The sequence below is a fragment of the Pipistrellus kuhlii genome, unplaced genomic scaffold (genome assembly GCF_014108245.1).
Source record: "Pipistrellus kuhlii isolate mPipKuh1 unplaced genomic scaffold, mPipKuh1.p scaffold_m20_p_11, whole genome shotgun sequence".
In the NCBI taxonomy this organism is placed as follows: Eukaryota; Metazoa; Chordata; class Mammalia; order Chiroptera; family Vespertilionidae; genus Pipistrellus; species Pipistrellus kuhlii.
Window position 1 is genome coordinate 44,959,804 of NW_023425416.1, and position 18,957 is coordinate 44,978,760.

Genomic DNA, 18,957 nt, shown 5'->3' on the forward strand with positions numbered 1-18,957 from the left:
TATTTTATTGATTTTTTTTACAGAGAAGAAGAGAGAGGGATAGAGAGTTAGAAACATTGATGAGAGAGAAACATGGATCAGCTGCCTCTTTCACACCCCCTACAGGGGATGTGCCTGCAACCAACGTACATGCCCTTGACCGGAATCAAACCTGGGACCTTTCAGTCCACAAGCCGATGCTTGACCCTGTTGAGTGTCATCTCCAGGAAGGTTTGTTTTTCCAGGGACTCCCATCAGGCCCCTCACACATGGTCTCTTCTTGTGTCTTGACTCGCCTCTGCAGGTCCCTCTGGGGGTCTCCAGCTGTCCCACTTTGGCATCCTTCCTAGGCAATCTAGGCCACTCCCATTGGGACCTGCTGCTCATTTCCAAACCAGTATCTTCAGCCACATAGCCAAGGGCTTGTTCACTGCCTCTACTCAGCCATCACAGGCTCCACAAACCTCCATGTCCTGACTAAACTCACCTCTTCCCCCCAGTCTGCTTCTTCACCCATGTTTCTTAATTCAGAGAACAGAGCTGCCCTCCTTTGGGAGGAGGCGGGGGGAATCGGGACTTTTTTAAAACGCTGCGGGACAAATTGTTAAAAAATGGGGACTGTCCTGCCAAAAGCGGGACATCTGGTCACCTTACTGAGATAGGAGCTTGAGAAAGAGCCGTCGTGAGACAAGTGTGTATTGCCACGGGCCTTCTCAACAAGGCTGCCCAGCACACTGTCTCATTTAGTAGTTAAATGTGGATCCTGGAGGCAAACTCCCTGGCTCTGGGCCCAGCTGTGCTGTGATCTTGGGACTTGGGGCCAAGAGGAGGATCTGGGCAAGAGAGAGCAGGGCGACCAGAGCATTGCCTCTGGGGGCTGGGAAGCTCCCGAGAGGCGCACCTCACCTAGGAGGGTGTTGGCAGGGCTTCGGGGAGAAGGCGGACCCAGGGACAGAAGGACGAGGCCAGGTGGGATGAGGGGAGGGGAAAGCGTCCCCAGCTCCAGGAGGAAAGGGTGTGCGTCTAATCTCAGTTCTCTCTCCCCCTTCTCCGCGCCCTGGCGCATCAGCAGTTCTGGTTTGGGATACAGAGGTGGACTGTGGCACATGGGGAAACACTCCGATTGGCTGGGCCAGGACAGAGCCTGCTGGAGCTCCTCTGCTGCAGCCCAGGGCACAATTCCCTGCGCCCCCTGAGCCACACCCATGAGAGGGCATCTGTTCCAGTACCCAAGGCCTCCAGGCCGAGCGCCACCAGAGACCGGCAGGGGCAAGCTGGCTTGAAGTTGGATCGGGAGGAGAGGGACAGGGTGGGGAGTTGGTGCGGGCAAGTTGCGTTGCGCAGAGCGCGCCTGTCCCGTGTGCAGCCCAGGTTCAAAGTCCCAGCGCCCCAGCCCTGGCCCGCGCGCGTCCGTGCCCCCGGCGCCCGGCAGGCGGAGCCAGAGCACAGCCGGCGGGGGCCTGGGTCCGGGAGTCCGGCGGGCGGGCGGGCGGGGCGGGGCGAGGGGCGGCCCCTGCGGCCCTGGGCGTGGGAGCGCGGCGGCAGCCACGCCGCGGGAAGGAAGGAAGGACGGACGGACGGAGGGGCGGGCGCCGGAGCCTCCGCAGCCATGGCCGAGCCCGCCGCGCGCCTCTGCTGCCTGGGCTGGGACTTCAGCACGCAGCAGGTACTGCCTCCGGCCGCCGCCGCCGCCTGCCCGGCGCCTAGGAGGGGACCCCGGTGCGGCGGGGACACCCAGGCCAAGCCGTGCGCGTGCCTCCCTCTCGGACTTCTTGGGACCTTGCCTAAGCCCCCCCCCTCCAACCCCCCAAACCTCGATCACAAGACGACAGCGATCTGGCCTGTCCCCCGCCCTCCCGGAAACCGCGCCCTCCTCCCCCGCGGCGGGACCCTGGGGCGCGCGCTGGGGGTGTGCCCGGGACCCTGGGGACGCGGCGGGGCCCCGCGCCTGGCGGCCACCAAGTGACAGGCCCCCCGAGGTGCTCAGCTAGTGTAAGATGGGGGCACACAGGCATAACCCGTGACCTGGAACCAGATGACCGCTTGAATTTTTTTTTTTTTTTTTTTTGTGTGTGAAATGGAACAGTGTACTCTGAACTTTGTTCCACCCTTGGTTGGCACCAGCCTGGCCGGGTCAGCATGCCCAGCCGCGGTGACACAGGACGGGCTATGCAGCCCCCAGGTTGAACCCCACGGACAGGCAGGCAGTCGTCAAAATTGGCCCAAGGCGCCCCTTTTTTTACTTGGGGGGATCAGCACCGTTGTAGTTAAACCTCTCTTCTCAGAAGGACCAAGGAGGCAGACCAAGCTGTGAGCAGAAAGTCTTGTGGGCCCCTTGGGTAAGGCCGGTTGCATTGCAAGGCCTCGGTTTCCCCATCTGTCTGGGAAAGGAATTGTCCCCCTGGGTTTGGAGGTCTGCTGCTTTGGGACACTGTGCATCTCTGGACCACGGCCATGCCCTACCAGGGGTCCTCAAACTTTTTAAAGTGGGGGCCAGATCACGGTCCCTCAGAGAGCTGGAGGGCCGGACTATATGAACTACTAATTCCTACTGTAACACCTCGGCTGCGCTCACTGCCCAAAAAACCTGGCGGGCCGGATCAGACTCCTCTGCGGGCCGCATGTGGCCCACGGGCCGTAGTTTGAAGACGCCTGCCTAGGCCCTATGGGAACAGCGCAGGGGCCTTGCCTGGCCTCTCAGATCCCTGCAGACATGGTTCCCCAGAGGCAGCTCCAAACCCTAGCCTGCCATCTCTTCGCCTCTAGGGCTTTCTCAGGCCTCCTGGCCAGGAACCAGCTCCTCTCGGAACGTTCATCTGAGAGGGTCTTGGCTTTGGGTGTTTGGTGGGCTGTTGAGAGTCCTTGAGTTACAAGGGCGTTTCCACTCAGTCTCAGCTTCTTTTTTTCCGTGCTAAATCTTTGGGCCCGGCCCCAGATGAGGCTCATGGCTACGCCAGTGGTTGCCATGGTTATGACAATGCACCCCAGCCTTCCAGGAGGTCTCCAGGTTGAACCACTCGGGTCACCTGATGCAGTTTGTCCCTGAACCCGTGTAGCAGCTGAGGAAGGTTCTCTACCCCATCTTTCCCAATGCTCTGCAGGTGAAAGTGGTTGCTGTGGATGCAGCAATGAATGTCTTCTATGAGGACAGTGTGCATTTTGACAGAGACCTCCCAGAGTTTGGGTATGTACCTCATGTGCATATTTTTCTGTGTGTGGGGGGGTATTGTTTTTTTGGGGGGCCTCACTCAACCTTTAACCTCCGTAAACATACTATCTGGCTGTATCCAACTGCAGGAGTTGTGGTCTTCAGCACCCTTTTTCTATGCCTAGAATGTTCCCTCCTCCATTCCTTTGCAGTTCCATTCATTCATCCATTCACTCATGCATTCATGCATGCATGCAGTAGGTACCAATTGAGACTTTGCTTCAGGTACTGTGCTGGGTCTGAGAATTTTATATAAAGGGAGTCATAATTATATACTCTTTTTTTTTTTAATCTGACATTTTTATTCAATATAATTTTGGAATTCATCCATGTTTATCAGTAGTTTATTCTTTTTAAAAATATATACTTTATTGATTTTTTACAGAGAGGAAGGGAGAGGGAGAGAGAGTTAGAAACATCAATCAGCTGCCTCCTGCACACTCTCTACTGGTTATGTGCCTGCAATCAAGGTACATACCCTTGACTGGAATCGAACCTGGGACCCTTGAGTCAGCAGGCCCACACTCTATCCACTGAGCCAAACTGGTGAGGGCTGTAGTTTGTTCTTTTGATTGCTCAGTAGTATCCATTGTATGAATGGATCACAATTAGTTTATCCATTCACCAGATGAGAGGCATTTGGGTTGTTTCCAGTTTTTTACAATTATAAATAAGGAGGCTATGAAATTCACATACAAGTCTTGGTGTTGACATAAGCTTTCATTTCTCTTGGTAATTAAATACCCGGAAACAGCTAAGTTGTATGGTAGGTATATGTCTAACTTTTTAAGCAATTGCCAGTTCTCTTCCAAAGTGGTTGTTTTAATAAAACTATTTTGTTAATAGGCATTACATGTACTTGGTATATCTTTCAAAAGAAACAAAAGGCCTACATTGAAAAGTTTTAATCCCCCTATGATCTCATCTCTTCCCTCTGGCCTCCTCTACTTCTTTAGTTAGTTTTTTTTGTATCCTTCCAGAGTTTCATTTGGAAATATTAGCAGATAAGAATACTTATTTTCTTCCTTTCTTACACACACAAAAAATATCACATGTAGCATTCTGTGCTTTGCTTTATTCATTTCACAATCACGTGGCTGTATTTTCCATGTCATTATGTGGAACTGCTTTGTTCTTTTTATAGATGCACTAGAGGCCCCGTGCATGAAATTTGTGCGGGGGTGGGGTGGGGTGGGGAGAAGGGGTGTCCCTTAGCCCAGCCTGCACCCTCTCCAACCTGGGAGCCCTTGAAGGATGTCCGACCTACTGAGAGCGGGCCTTAACCGGCAGTTGGACATCCCTCACAATCCAGGACTGCTGGCTCCCAACCACTTGCCTGCCTTTGCCTGATTGCCCCTAATCGCTTCTGCCTGCCAGCCTGATCACCCCCTAACCACTCCACTGCAGGCCTGATCCCCCACAACTGCCCTCCCCTGAGGCCCGGACCCTCCCAACTGCTCTCTCCTACAGGCCTGGACACACCCCCACCCCAACTGCCCTCCCTGCTGTCCTGATAGCCCACAACTGCCCTCCCCTGCAGGCCTGGTCCCCCCAATTGCCCTCCACTACAGGCGTCTTCCCTCCCATCTTCCCTCCCTTGCAGGCTTGGGTCCCCCCCAACTACCTTCCCCTACATGCCTAGGTCCCCCCAAACTGCCCTCCCTTGCTGACCTGGTCTCCCCCAACTGTTCTCCTCTGCCATCCTGGTCATCCTCAACTGCCCACAGCTGCCTTCCCCTGCCAGCCATCTTGTGGCAGCCATCTTGTGACCACATGGGGGCAGCCATCTTGTGTCTTGGTGTGAGGGTCAATTTGCATATCACTCTTTTATTAGATAGGATAATATTCCATTGGGTAAGTTTACCATCTCCTATGTAAGGATATTGGGTTGTTAGCAATGGAAAATGATGTAGTGAATTACCTACATATGTAAGGTAAAATTTTGGAAATAGGATTGCATATTACTCTTTTATTAGATAGGATGGGGTCCTTTTCCCATCTATTGATTTTAACCAGTAGAACGTGTTGGCGGTAACATTGTGCCAGTCCTAACCCCAACCCTCGGTAGGCTTTGTGTGCATCTCTTCTCATTCCTGGAATCCTATACCACCACCGCATGAACAAGCTCAGGCTAGACTTGCTGGAGATTGAGGGACCTGTGGCCTCATTGCCCCCATATCCCCAGCTAAGAGAAGCAGAATTCAGCCTCCAGAAGCAGAGCCCTCTAGCTGCAGTGAACTGATCCCAGAGGCATGAGTGAGACCAGAAGAACCAACCAGCTGAACTCAGCCCAGCGACTGACAAACAGAAGTGTAAGCTAAGTAGTTTCAAGCCATTATGTTTTGTAGTGGTTTGTGATGAGGCAAAAAGCACCCAGTGCACATAGTTATTTTAAATCTTATTTCTAACTCTTTTATCATTTTGGATGAGGGTCTTGCAGGGGTGAGGAGGAGAGGGAGAGGGTACCAGGTAATCTTCCACAGATTGTAATCCAAGAACCCGGTCTGATAGCCAAGAACTTTTCTCACAGATGCAGCACTTTCTGTAGCCGCACCTTGCCCCTCTCCAAATGCCATGGATTTTGGGGGACTTCTCCTCCAACCCCGTGCTCCCCCAGTCCCTTCTTGGTCATTGCACCAAGCACACCAGTGCCTGCCTTCCAAGGCTTGCTTTTGCTGGTGCTTTCTGAGAATTGCCACTCTGGGCAATTTTCATGGGTTTCTCTTCCCATCTCAGCATTCGTGCCTGTTCAACCTCTTAAGGTTGGAGGAGGGGGCATGTCTGCCTCCATGAGAGTTATCCAGGATCTGCTGCTGCTGGGCCCCTGCCCCAGTTCTGTCCCTCATTCTTTCTTGTTCTCCTTGTAGGACTCAGGGTGGGGTTCATGTTCACCAGGATGGTCTGACAGTGACTTCTCCAGTCCTGATGTGGGTCCAGGTAAGCACAGGGATCCCTCGTTCTCTCCCGTCCCCAGCCTGCCTGACCAGCAGACCTGGTGATTGGCTAGGAAGCCCAAAGGTGGCAGCTCAGGAGGGCATCTGTTGAGACCAAGTCCTCCTGGGGAACTGGAGGCCATGTGGTTCCCAGGGCCAGGCTCAGCCTCCACTTGTGTCAGCACTGAGCTGAGAGGACTCTCACGGGCTTCTGGGTGCGGGAGCCATAGCAGCTGGGAAGTCCAGCCAGTCTCCATCTTCCAAATACCACAGAGCAGACCTTTCCAAATATTCAGGCCCTGAGACCACGCTTACATGCTGAGATCCACACACAGCCTTGGGTTCTGAGTCCTCAGTCCCTAGACCCCTCCACTCCCAGAATGGTGGCTGGCGACCTGCCCCATCAGGTTCCAGCAGGCCTGCCCACTCAGGACCAAGGAGAAGGGAAGGTACCTGTTGCCAGAGCCAGGTGACCCATGGGGCCACAGGACCGAGGATGTGGACCACACAGACAGGCGGGATAGGGCTGGGAGCTGCCTGATACGCTACAGGGGACGCAAAGCCCCGAAACGGGAGGCCAGCCAAAGGCAGAACGGAAGGTGTCTGCCCAAAGCTTTTCCAGTCCTCCAATACCTGTTTCACCGAATTCCTGTAGGAGATTCTTTCTGTTGAGATAACTAGTCTGATTTCTTATGTATCAGCCTGACCCTGACTCATCCTGGAAGACTGGGGCCCCGGATGAATTTCCACCAGGCAGGCTGGCCAGAACGTGCTGCAGAGGGCTGAGCCAGACCGCGGGGCAGTGGTGGAGGGGTTGGGAGTGACGGGCAAGAGTTGGTGTCTCGAGGACCCAAGTGATGATGTCAAGGCCTTGATTTGGGGGTGAGCAGCGGGTAGAGAGCCAGGCTTGGAGTTGGGGCCAGGGTGGTTTCTCATTATGAGCAGCCTCTAGGATTGGACAAGTCCTAGTTTTGCCCACCCCTGTCCCAGCGGTACCACACCCCCTGCAGGAGGTTGGCAGGCGGCGTTAGAGTGGACAGCCACAGCCAGGCTTGTGGAAGGAGTCCTCCCTGCCCTGGGCGGGATGGCGGGGTCAGGGGGAAGCCCAGGTGGCTTCTCCGCCCACGAGGAAATCCCTGCCTGTGCTGACTCTCTAATTCTTTTTTTTTTTTTTTAATAATATTTTATTGATTTTCCACAGAGAGGATGGGAGAGGGATAGATAGCTAGAAACGTCAATGAGAGAGAAACATCAACCAGTTGCCTCCTGCACACCCCCCACTGGGGATGTACCCGCAACCAATGTACATGCCCTTGACCGGAATCGAACCCGGGACCTTTCAGTCCGCAGACCAACGCTCTATCCACTGAGCCAAACTGGTTTCGGAGACTCTCTAATTCTTGCTATGCAGTCTTAGGGGATGTGTCGAGCCCTGCTGGGCACTGCCGTCTGTGCTCCCAGGGGGTCTTGCTGGAGAGAAGATGCCATCTGGATGGTGGATGGTGAAGGGTTGGGATAAATGGCCACCCCCTGCCTGCTGTCTCTCCGGCCTGGACATGGGGACTGTGGGAGCCCTCTGCTTTGCTTTTCACTTCTCCATTGCAGTGAAGTGACGTCATTAATATCATGGGGTTGAAAACACAAATAAAATTTTAGCCATCTTGCTTCCTCTCTTCCTGAGTGCTTGGACGTCAGAAGTCGGAGAGGCAGAATTTAAGGATAAGTCATTAGTGCTTCCATTTTTCCCAAAAATAGTTTCAGCCTAGCCCTAGCCAGGTGGCTCAGTCGGTTGGAACATCATGCTATGCCTCCAAAGGTGGCGGGTTTGATTCCAGGTCCGGGCGCATCCCTAGGTTACAGGTTTGATCCCTGGTCGGGGCGCTTACCGGTCACTGTTTCTCTCACATCGATGATTCTCTCTCACTCATTGTATCGGTTCCTTCCTCGTCACTGCCGCTGTGAGGGCAAGCCCTTCCTGGTGAGCTCTGAGGCTTGTGCGGCTGTGTGTTTCCATGGATCAGCGCAGTCATGGCGCGTTCTGTGTTTCTCCTCAGGCTTTGGACATCATCTTGGAGAAGATGAGGGCTTCGGGCTTCGACTTCTCTCGCGTCCTCGCCTTGTCCGGGGCCGGCCAGGTTTGTGTGCAGCAGCCCGCATGCACGCACGCACGGACCACGCGAGGGCAGCTGTCTTGGGCAGCGGAGCCGGGGGCGAGGTGCCCGCTCCCCGAGAGGGAAGGCGCTCACGCTTGAGACCCCCTGAGCACACCTTGTTGTTGTAGAAGCCCCTCCAGCTGCTTTGCCTTGGAGGGTAGATGGCCTGGCTCCTCGCAGAAAGATCGGAGACAGTTCTTACGATTGCTCATTGCATGTAATAGTGTTACGCCCAGACTTCATGATCCCCAAGGACCACCAGGGAGCCGAGTCCGATGCAATAAACAAAAGAGCCTTTTCCATGCTAGCATGGGCTCTGTCCCACTCACGCCGGCAACATGGCGGAAGAGAGAGCGAATTTCGCCCAGTCCAGGGGTTTTACTTCGGTCGGTGGTGATGTCACTGCCTTGGCTAACCCTGATTGGGCTGGGTCCAGTTACAAAATGGAGGATAACTCCGCCCTGCCCCACAGTGGAGTCAGGAGCCCCTCCTCGCCTCGTGCTGCCCTCTCAATAGGACAGGGCGAGGAGGCACGCGGGGATGGAGGGGTTGCGTGAATTGGTGATGACTGGGGCACTAACGTGGCTTTTCTGTTTCCTGGTCGCAAAACCAAAGTCAGGAATGACCCCACCAACGGTCTCCGTGTGAGTGGTAGGGATGCTACGGCTGCTGCTTCCAGCGAAGGTGTGCTGGCCGCAGTGCTGAGCCTTGGAGAGAAGTTCCCTGAGTCCTCGTAGCATTCCCACGAGGTGGGGTCACGGAGTGGTCAGCACGGGGGTTCTGGCACGCTGCCTGGTCCGATCCCCAGCTCTGCCTTTTTCGGCGGTGACCCGGGTCATGCCAGCCAGCCCTCTACCCTCATCTGTCACGGGCTCAGTGTGTGCGTTAAATGCGTAAAATGTTAACAGTGCCCAAGTATGTGAAGTCCTTAAGCTTTAACTACTGTTTGTTTTTTTTTGTTTGTTTGTTTTAATGTATTTTTATTGGCTTTAGAGAAGAAGGGAGAGAGAGAAACATCAATGATGAAAGAGAGCCATTGGTCAGCTGCCTCACGCACCCCCCTCTCTGGGGCTGGAGCCCGCAACCCGGGCATGTGCCCTGACTGGGAATCGAACTGTGACCTCCTGGCTCATGGATCAACGCTCAAGCACTGAGCCACGCTGGCCGGGCTTTAACTTTCGGTTTTTAACTTCCAGTTTTATTGTCATTGCCATTGACATGGGGAAAGGGGGAGGCCGAGGCACAGGGAGGCGATGTCACTAGTCTGAGGTCACTTCGCCCCCTGCTGGATTATTTCCTGTTAGCGCATGCTCACTAAGGTTTCGAAAGATGCCTCTTCCCCGTTACCGGACAGGAATGGATTGCTCTGGTCCTTGTTAAACTAAACAGATTCCCCGGGTGCTCTTGTCTGCCCCTCACCCGATCCCAGGCCTAGATACCCCCTCCCTCCATGGCATCCTCTTCATCCCCATGGGGGGCGCCCTGTGACCACCTCAGACTTACCACGACCCAGACTGAGCACCCATCTGCCCCCGTACCGCTTTCCCAGGCTCCCTTCCTCCGGTGTCATCTTCCCACCCCCACATCCAGGGGTTCCCACATTGCTTTGTACACGATTCTTGAATCTGCCACCGCTTCTCCGACTCTCCTGTGGCCCAGGCCTATGCCATCGTTTTCCTCCGGGCTTCGGCTCCAGCCTCCCTCCCCGCAGCCCACCTTCTCCCAGGTTCCCGTGGGCCCGTTCCTACAGTCAGCCCTGCCACAACCCGCTAATCCAGAGTCCCCACACCTCCAGGACAAACCCCAACTTTCTGGGCCTGGGCATCGATCGAGGCCCTGATGCTGCCACCTTCCCCTCCCAGCCTCGTCACCCACCTCCTGCCCCAGCTTCAGGCCTTCCACCTGCCCCTCCTGTCTGCTCCCACAGCCCTGCCTGCACCTCCAGGGTTTCCTGATTATACATGTGTGTCTTTTCTCCTGACTCACCTTCGGCATCCTGCAGCATAGGGACAACACTGCCCTACTCTTCTGTCCTATGCCGGGCATGATCCAGCTGCTCAGTGTTTGTGGGAGGAATGGATGGGTAAACAGGGGTGGGGAAACGTCTGGCCGTAGAAGGCCCGAGAAATCATTTGGTCGGCCTCTGCCAAGGCGTTCGGGGTGAGTTAATGAAGTGATCGGCCCAACAGAGCAGGCTAATTTTTAAGTTGATAATTTTGTGTGGCCTGAGAATGAGGTTATAAATATCCACATGGTCCCTGGCAGGAAAAACAGGCTCCCCCACCCCTGGAAATGAATGAGTGAATGAGTGAATTTCAGGTGATATTATGAGCAACTTGTTTCAATCCAGTTTTGCCAAAAGCACCAATATCCAGACGGATGGTTCCTTCTTGGAGTCTTCCTGCAAGGTGTGAGGTGGGCGGGCAGAGCTCCATTGTGTAGACAGGAAAACCGAGTGAGTCTCCTGAGGAGGATGAGCTCTGTGGCTGAGGGGGACGGGCTGGCCTGGAGCCCAGGTCTTTGCGGGCGGTCCGGGGTCTCTCTGTGCTCTCTGTGTCTCCTGAAGGCTGTGACATCACTGTGTGGCCTAATGAGCGTGCACTTGGCTTTCCCTGGACAGCAACATGGCAGTGTATACTGGAAAGCTGGGGCCCGCCAGGTGCTGACAGGCCTGTCCCCAGGCCTCCCGTTACACCAGCAGCTGCAGGTAACTGGCCAGGATGGGGGAGTCAGAGAAACGTCTCTAGAGGGGAGAGGAAGGCCCTGAGGTGTGAGGCTTTGGGCATCGTCGGGGTGCAGGGAGGCGGCTTGGGTGGTGGTCCTGTGAGTAAGGTCTGCCCTGCCCCCCTCCCCGCTGCGGTGGGCATACCTGGTGTCTGGACAAAGGGTCAGGTGCTCGCAGCCCTCATCACACGGCCCCTCCTGCCTAGCCTGCCTGGCTCATGGCCCCCTGGGACTCTCCTCTTGGGGCAGGAGGCCTCCTGATGCCGGAAGGCTAGCTCCGGCGTCTCCTCTCCTCCCAGGCTCCGGGGCCCCCGGCAGGATGGCACGAGTCCTTGTCTAGCATTGCCTGTGGCACTCGGGCATCCTCCCCAGAACCTTCAACCTTGAGCTTTCCGGGAGAGAGAGATCCCAGCGGGCCAGGCTGAGGAGTGGGCGTGACGGGCTTGCCCTTGGGTCTCCCAAGGTCACCTCCAGGGAAGAGGCGCCCACCCCAGGGCAGGATGACCAGCGGTCCCAGGACCAGCAGGCAGAGCCCAAGCCTGAGCCCTGACCCCTTCTCTGCAGGCCTGTTTCTCCGTCCGCGACTGCCCGGTGTGGATGGACTCCAGCACCACAGCCCAGTGCCGCCGGCTGGAGGCCGCCGTGGGCGGGGCCCAGGCTCTCAGCCACCTCACCGGCTCCCGCGCCTACGAGGTGGGCAGGGCTCCCCTGGGGCTGGGACTGGGCTGGGGCTGGGAGGAAGGTCTGGTAGCTGGCTCCCGTCCCTTTTCTCTGGGTGTCTGGGAGGACACAGCTGGTGGCCGGTCCCTGAGGGGATCCCATGAGGCTGTGTGGGGTCACAGAGGAGCCAGGACTGGGCACTCTGGCCCCTGGTTCCCATCAAGGCTGTCCTGCCCCCTTGTGCGGCCCATGGAGCAAGGCCAGGCCTCCCTGTGTGCTCCCAGCTGTGAACATGGCTGTGCTCCTCACACAGGTGACGATGCGCCTAGCTTCCAGCCTCTCCGACTTAGGTTTTGGGTAGTTTTGAAGCTGAAAGGACTCTGTGCATGTAAGACAATACAGTTCCTGCCAAAGTGAAAAAGATAAAAATAAAAAGAGGGCCTGTATCCTGCTGGCCTCAGCCAAGATCCCACCCCATCATGGGTGGCTGTCCCTGGCTCAGCCCCAGGTTGGGTCATGCGACTCTCGCTGGAGTACAGGTTTTGGGGACAGGGCCAACCCCACCGGGGCCGCCTGAAGTCAGAAGGATGTGGGTGGGGAAGGTACTCCCGCGGCCGCCGCTCAGGGGCCCGTGATCGGAGCAGGCCTTCCTGGGTGCCAGTCCCGGGCGAGGCTTCGCCGCGCAGGTGGTCAGCAGGTGCCACGCACTCCTGAGGCCTCTGTGAAGTCTTCACGTGATGGCGGATCTCCAGAGCATGGAGTTGCTCATTCCACGTAGGATCTGGGTTTTTAAGTATTTGCCATCTTTTTCCAGCGATTCACCGGAAACCAAATTGCCAAGATTTACCAGCAGAACCCTGAGGCCTACGCACTCACAGAGGTTGGTTAAACGTTCCTACTTGATTGACAGTCACACTTGAACTCCTTTTCTAATACCGTATTTTCCGGCGTATAAGACGACTTTTGAACCGAAAATCAGGGGCAAAAGACCAAAATTGCAGAAAAATTACCTGCAGATCTTGATGGCAAAGTAAGTCTTTTCTTTGAAATGGGGGGTAGCCTTATATAGCGAATATAGGCCTAAACCTATGCTTTAACCGTAAAATTAGGGGGTTGTCTTATACGCCGGAAAATACGGTACTTACCTTTCACAGAGATACAGCTCATGTGCATTGGTGAGGGGGGGGGGGAACCCACATTAGCCCTTAGCTGGTTTGGCTCACTGGATAGAGCGTCGGCCTGGGGACTGAAGGGTCCCAGGTTTGATTCCAGTCAAGGGCATGTACCTTGGTTGCGGGCACATCCCCAGTAAGGGGTGTGCAGGAGGCAGCTGATCGATGCTTCTTTCTCATCGATGTTTCTAACTCTATCCCTCTCCCTTCCTCTCTATAAAAAAAAAAAATCAATAAAATATAGTGAGAGAGAAAAAAAAAAAAAAAGAAAAAAACCCACATTGATTAGCAGACATTAAAAGTGATATATTCACTTTGCTGCTCTTTCTCATTTGGAAACAATTTGCTTGTTTCCAAAGAGGAGGGAAAAAACGCAGTCGTGGGAAAGAGAAGCCAGGGGCAGTCCTGCTCAGAAGGGGTGGAGGGCAGGGTCAGGTGGGAGCCTCCGGGACTCGTGTCTTCCTGGGACCACCCGAGTAAGACCTCCAGTGCCCTTCAGGCTCTGTCCACTCGGTCTCCCGAATGCTCGATGCAGCAGGGCTGCCAGGCTCTTGGTTGGCGTGGGGTCGGTGTTTTCTTAGGAAGTCGGTAAAGTTGGACTGACGTCCAACCGTGGCCCTTCAACCTGAGCCCCTGTCCCCAGGGCACCCAGATCTGTTCCTTGAGCCACAGTCGCCGAAAGACCACACTTCAGGCTGCCTGAGAAGCAGCTTGGCACCCTTCACTAGTGGCTCCCATTTGAGGGATTAGAGAATGGTCAGCTCATGTCAAACCAAAGGGCCTTTAAAAAAAAAAAATCTGTATATATAAAAGCCTAAGTGGCCAACCAGTAGCTCTGATGTGCACTGACTGCCAGGAGGCAGATGCTCAACGCAGGAGCTGCCGAAGCTGCTGTAACTTGGCAACTGCGCTTCTCAGGTGACACACCCGGAACCAGAGAGGAGAGAGCATGATTCCGGGGTGTGTCACCCCAAAACCGCCCTCTCGCAATCCCCTCAGGAGATGTCAGAGAGCTGGTTTTGGTCTGATCCCGCAGGACCTCACTAGTTGCATGAATCCATGCAGTGGGCCTCTAGTGTATACATATTATTGATTTCAGAGAGGAAGGAACAGGGAGAAAGAGATTAGGAACATCAATGATAAGAATCATTGATTGGCTGCCTCTTACACATCCCCGACTGGGCATGTGCCCTGATCAGGAATCAAACCTCGACCTCCTGGTTCATAGTTTGATGCTCAACCACTGAGCCATGCTGGCTGGGCCCAACAGGCCTTTTTAACTTTGGAAATTAGCATCCAGTTTATATTATGAATGGTTCAAGATGACTTTGCAGCATTGGCCATGCCGGTTGTGGGCAGGAGTGAAAAACGCGCTCTGGATTCTGTGTGAAACACAGGACAGAGGTGGCCTGACGGGGGCGGGAGGTGTTGGCGTCCTCAGCCCTGGTCCAGGGGCCCGTGATTCCCTTGTGGAAGCGCAGACCCCCGAGCTGACAGCTGAAACCTGTTACCCGCTCCTGCCGCTCCTGCGCCTGGGGCAGCCGAAAGCTTCCTAGGGGCATTCACTGATTCTTGCTCCGAACGCTCCAGCGTCTGTTTTGGGTCTGAGTCCTGTGGTCACACATCCCCCTTCCCTTGCGGCGAGATACAGAGACGACAGGAGAGGAGGCAGGACATCGGCACCACACTCCCGGGATGCCGGCGGAAAAGCCGCTCCCCCGAGTGTGCCTGTCTCTGTTAAGCGTGACAGCTGTGTGGACTGTCAGAAACAGGCGTGAGATGCCACGGCCATTCCTGGGGCCTCTTGCTCACAATATAAAGCTCTTCTCATGTGTGTGCATGTGCGTGCGTGCGTGCGTGCGTGTGTGTGTGTGTGTGTGTGTGAGGTATTCAGTTGCTTTGAGCAGCGGTCGCTAACCGGGGGATCCTCGGACCTCTGGTGGTCCGTGAGGTCCGAAAGGTTGACAACCGCTGGCTTAGAATGCATGGAAGTGAGTCAGATCTCCGTTTCCTTCTCTTGCAGAGAATTTCCTTGGTCAGCAGTTTTGCCGCTTCCCTGTTCCTGGGGTCCTACTGCCCCATTGACTACAGTGACGGTGAGTGAGCCTGCGGAGTCCCGGGCGTGTGCCTGTGCGGAGGGCGCGCAGGCGGCGTGAGCTGGTCTTTTGGGCCTGTTGTCTGCCGCCGAGCAGGGAGGGTGTTCGTGACCTTGCTGTTGGCCGATGACCAGAGCAGTTGGCTGTTGAAGACCAGGAATCTGGGAGCAGGTGAGCCGGGTGATTCCGGCTCAGGATCTCTCATGAGGGGGTGGTCCAGCTGGCGACCCCGGGCTGCAGCCATCTAAGGGCACGATGGGGCTGGAGGATCCAAGTTCACACACGTGCCTGTTGGTCAGAGGCCTCAGTTCCTAGGGGGGTGGGGCGGGGCTGTTGATGACATCCCAGCTGGATTCCCCCAGGAAGGACGGACACCCTCATCTTGGAAGTGAGGTACCATCCCTTCTGCGCCAGACTACGGTCGCACAGACCCACTCAGGGGTGGGGAGGCGAGGACCTCACAGGCGTGAACACCAGGACATGGGGGTGAGCCGGGCCCGTCTTGGAACCCGGCTCCCACGGAAGTCATTTATTGACGTTTTTGTCCACATTTGGGATAAGCTCCTGAGAGTTGTGAGCTTCTGGAATCCCAACCTGAACAAAGCCCAGCTGGCGTGGATCTGTTGGTTGAGAGTCGTCCCATGCGCCAGGAGGTCACCGGTTCGATTCCCAGTCAGGGCACATGCCCAGGTTGCAGGCTCGATCCTCAGTGGGGGGCGTGCAGGAGGCTGTGGATCTATGTTTCTCTTCAACCGATGTTTCTGTCCCTTTTCCCCTCTCCCTTCCTCTCTCTGAAATCAGTCAAAACACATTTTAGAAAAATAAAAAATAAAAAACCTGAACAAAAACAAATGGGAATGGTACTCGGGAGGCAGGAAGGCTGGGAGGAGACACGGAAGGGCCCCCTGGGTGAGCTGAGGCTGCAGGAGTGACCAGAGGCAGGAGGAGGATGTGGAGCAGGAGCCCAGACCCGGGATAGTGGCTTCGGAGCAGCGTGGGTGCTCTCAGCCCCGGGAATCAAGCTGAAGTGTTCGAGGGCTGTGGGTTCCAGACATGACTCGAGTTTTCATGGGGATAAAAGGAGGTGATTAAGGAGTTCTCTCCCCCCCTCCCAGCTTCACTCACAGTCGGGAGAAGTAAAGGTTCCTACAGCTAGTGGCGTAGAACTCAGATCAGCAGAACTCAGCCGTGGACGAGCCTGGGTGTGCACCTGTGCTCCCACCCCTCCCTGAGTCAGAGTGCCACCATCCCCAGCCTCTGCTGGGACTTGCGCCCCCGCTCACCTGCTCACACCTGCTCACCCAAGGAGTCACCTCTGTTGGCAGGTGACTCCGCCCCTGTCCCAGCCCCTCTGTCGCCTCCACCTGGGCTCCGGTTCCATCCCCTCCCCCACCCCGAGGAAAGCCTTGGCAGAAATATATTGATCTCGTCAGCAAAGACGAGGTGAGCTCAGGGATGAGCAGGAGGAGGGTCAGGGGAGTCTGAGTGCTCCCCCCGAAGTTCGAAGTGATTGGGAAGTGCCTGAGGGCTGGTCCACATCAGCAGCGGGCTGCCTCTGAGGAGACACCTTGAACTTCAGGGGACACAGAGCAGTTCCTTGTCAACGTCTTCCCCTTTAGGTCTCAGCCAGGTCCGGGAGCAGCAGCTTTCCAGGCTAGCCTGGGCGCAGGGGGGGTGGAGATGTGTGTTTCCAAGGGCCCTGCTGGCCGCTGGCTGGCTGGCTGGGCCCAGCGTGACCCAGGCACATGGTATCTACATCCCGTTGGTTGGTCTGCTCGCCCTCCCAGATCTGTGCACTTCTGCACGATGTTTCTGTAATAATTCCTGTTTCCTGCCTCCCATAGGTTCTGGAATGAACTTGTTGCAGATCCAGGACAAAGTCTGGGCCCAGGCTTGCCTCAGTGCCTGTGCACCGCATTTAGAGGAGAAGCTTGGCCCCCCGGTGCCGTCAAGCTCAGTGGTGGTAAGTCCTCTTTCGAGGGCCGTGGCTCCTTTAAGAGCTGGAGGGGAACACACTTTTCTTCCCAGACACCAGGAAATCTCATCATTTATTTTAAACTTTCAGAACTAAAGTCAAGTCAGGGAAAGGGGGGACAGGGGGTGGGGTGGGAACGTTTTCTTTTCCTAACTGCTTCCTAAAGATTGTACAGCTGCCTAGAGGGGTCCCTGCCCCCTGGTCCCACAGCAGCTCTTGGGGGTTCCTGGGGGACCCCCTCCCCACACTGCCTTTGGGGTTTATTTTCTTTAGATGGTTGACATCTGCATGTGTGTATCCAGTTATTCTTCTTTTTTTTTTTTAATGTTTATTCATTTTATTTTATTTATTTATTTTTTAAATATATATATTTTTATTTTCTTACAGAGAGGAAGGGAGAGAGAGAGAGAGAGAGTTAGAACTATCGATGAGAGAGAATCACTGATCTTCTGCCTCCTGCACACTCCCCACTAGGGATGTGCCTGCAACCAAAGTACATGCCCTTGACCCGAATCGAACCTGGGACCTTTCAGTCTGCAGGCCAATGCTCTATCCACTGAGCCAAACCGGTTAGGGCTGTTTATTCATTTTAAAGAGAGAGGAAGGGAGAGAGAAACATCTATGTGTTGTTACACTTAACGTATGTATTCATTGGTGGTTATTCATAAGTGCTCTGACCGGGAATGGAACCCCCAACCATGGCGTATGGGCACGATGCTCTAACCAGCAGAGTTCCCCGGCCAGGGCTGTCCAGCTGTTCTTACTCCGGTGTCTGGGCTGATGGGGTGAGCGTATAAGGGTTTGTCTGTTCCCCTGAGTCGGCTTACTGGTGTCCTCCTGTTATTTATTTGTTTCGTTTTAATGCTAAACCCAGACTGTCAAGTTTCCATGACCTGCACAAGCTGCAGATGGGCTTGCTGTGGTGACCTTGACTCTCAAAATCAAGTGGTTTTCGCGGTGGAGGGGCAACCTCATGTATGTGGTTCCAGGGCACCTCTGGCCTTTAGTGAACGGGAGGGGGCGTCCCCGGTTTGCCACAGGCAGTGATGCGGCTCCGGGCTGTGACCCGGTACCTGTCAGTCCGGTGGCCGCGGGCGCACCCCGTGCTGAGAAGGCCGCTGGGCCTCAGCAGAGCTGCGGCTTTTCCTCCCCAGGGGCCCGTTTCTTCCTACTACGTCCAGCGCTACGGATTTCCTCCAGATTGCAAGGTGGTGTCCTTCACGGGGGACAACCCCGGTGAGTCCCCGGGGGGATCGCTCTCCGGGGAGCCTGCCTGGGTCCGTAGCCTGGCCTCTGTGAAGCCCTCGGGGAGCGGGGGGGGGGGGGGCTCTCCCTGGCTGTGAGCTCTTCTGCTGAAATCTGACTCCCTGGGCTTGCCCCACCTTGGCCCTGTCTGTTCTCAGGAGCCATGCAAGGCCACCTCCCCACCCAGGAGAAAACTGATCCATGATCAGAGAAGGCAGTCCTGCCCTGGCTGGCTTGGCTCAGTGGATAGAGGGCTGACCTGCAGACTGAAGGGTCCCAGGTTCGATTCCGGCCAGGGCACGTGCCTGGGTTGCAGGCTCAATCCCCAGTGGGGGACGTGCTGGAGGCAGCCAGTCAATGATTTTCTCTCATCGTTGATGTTTCTCTCACTCTCTCCCTCTCCCTTCCTCTCTGAAATCAATAAAGAAATATACGTTGAAAAATAAAAAGGAAGGCAGTCCTGCCCACCGCTCCCAGCCCTGCCATTTCCGTTCCGAGCGAAACCTCTCACTTCCTCTAACCCTTCATCTGGGACTTGGTTTTGAGTCCCTGCCCCCGTCATTGGGTCTGCATGGGGGGCTTATTCCTCATGCGCTCACCTTGTTTTCCTGTCAAAATGAACATAAGTTCATCGAGTCTCCTCGGGAGCACGTGTGTGTTCTTACACCTGCTCTCAGCCAGAGGACTGTCCGGGAGGATGCTGGCCGGCTTCTAACCCCCGATGTGTCTGCTTCCGGGCACGTGGGAGCCGACATGACATGCAGCTTCCTATCCTTTTCCTCGGGCTTCGGTTTCAGGGCGGTCCCTCCCTG

General features: G+C 55.5%; 1 protein-coding gene across 4 annotated transcripts in view; it reads left to right on the forward strand.

The window, feature by feature from the left end:
* The first annotated feature begins 1,474 nt into the window (after positions 1 to 1,474).
* XYLB (xylulokinase) overlaps positions 1,475 to 18,957 on the forward strand; it is a 34,128-nt gene continuing 16,645 nt past the window's right edge. For 3 of the 4 annotated variants that reach the window (XM_036431883.2, XM_045579421.1, XM_045579423.1), the window contains exons 1-10: positions 1,475 to 1,645; positions 3,081 to 3,163; positions 6,055 to 6,124; positions 8,175 to 8,255; positions 10,894 to 10,980; positions 11,562 to 11,690; positions 12,472 to 12,537; positions 14,853 to 14,925; positions 16,770 to 16,888; positions 18,055 to 18,136. In XM_036431883.2, coding sequence (XP_036287776.1) covers positions 1,589 to 1,645; positions 3,081 to 3,163; positions 6,055 to 6,124; positions 8,175 to 8,255; positions 10,894 to 10,980; positions 11,562 to 11,690; positions 12,472 to 12,537; positions 14,853 to 14,925; positions 16,770 to 16,888; positions 18,055 to 18,136 — 847 coding nt within the window. In that variant the 5' untranslated portion in view covers positions 1,475 to 1,588. Of the gene's footprint in view, positions 1,646 to 2,176; positions 2,319 to 3,080; positions 3,164 to 6,054; positions 6,125 to 8,174; positions 8,256 to 10,893; positions 10,981 to 11,561; positions 11,691 to 12,471; positions 12,538 to 14,852; positions 14,926 to 16,769; positions 16,889 to 18,054; positions 18,137 to 18,957 lie in introns of those variants that run through there. The other variant, XM_045579422.1, reaches the window with a different exon arrangement.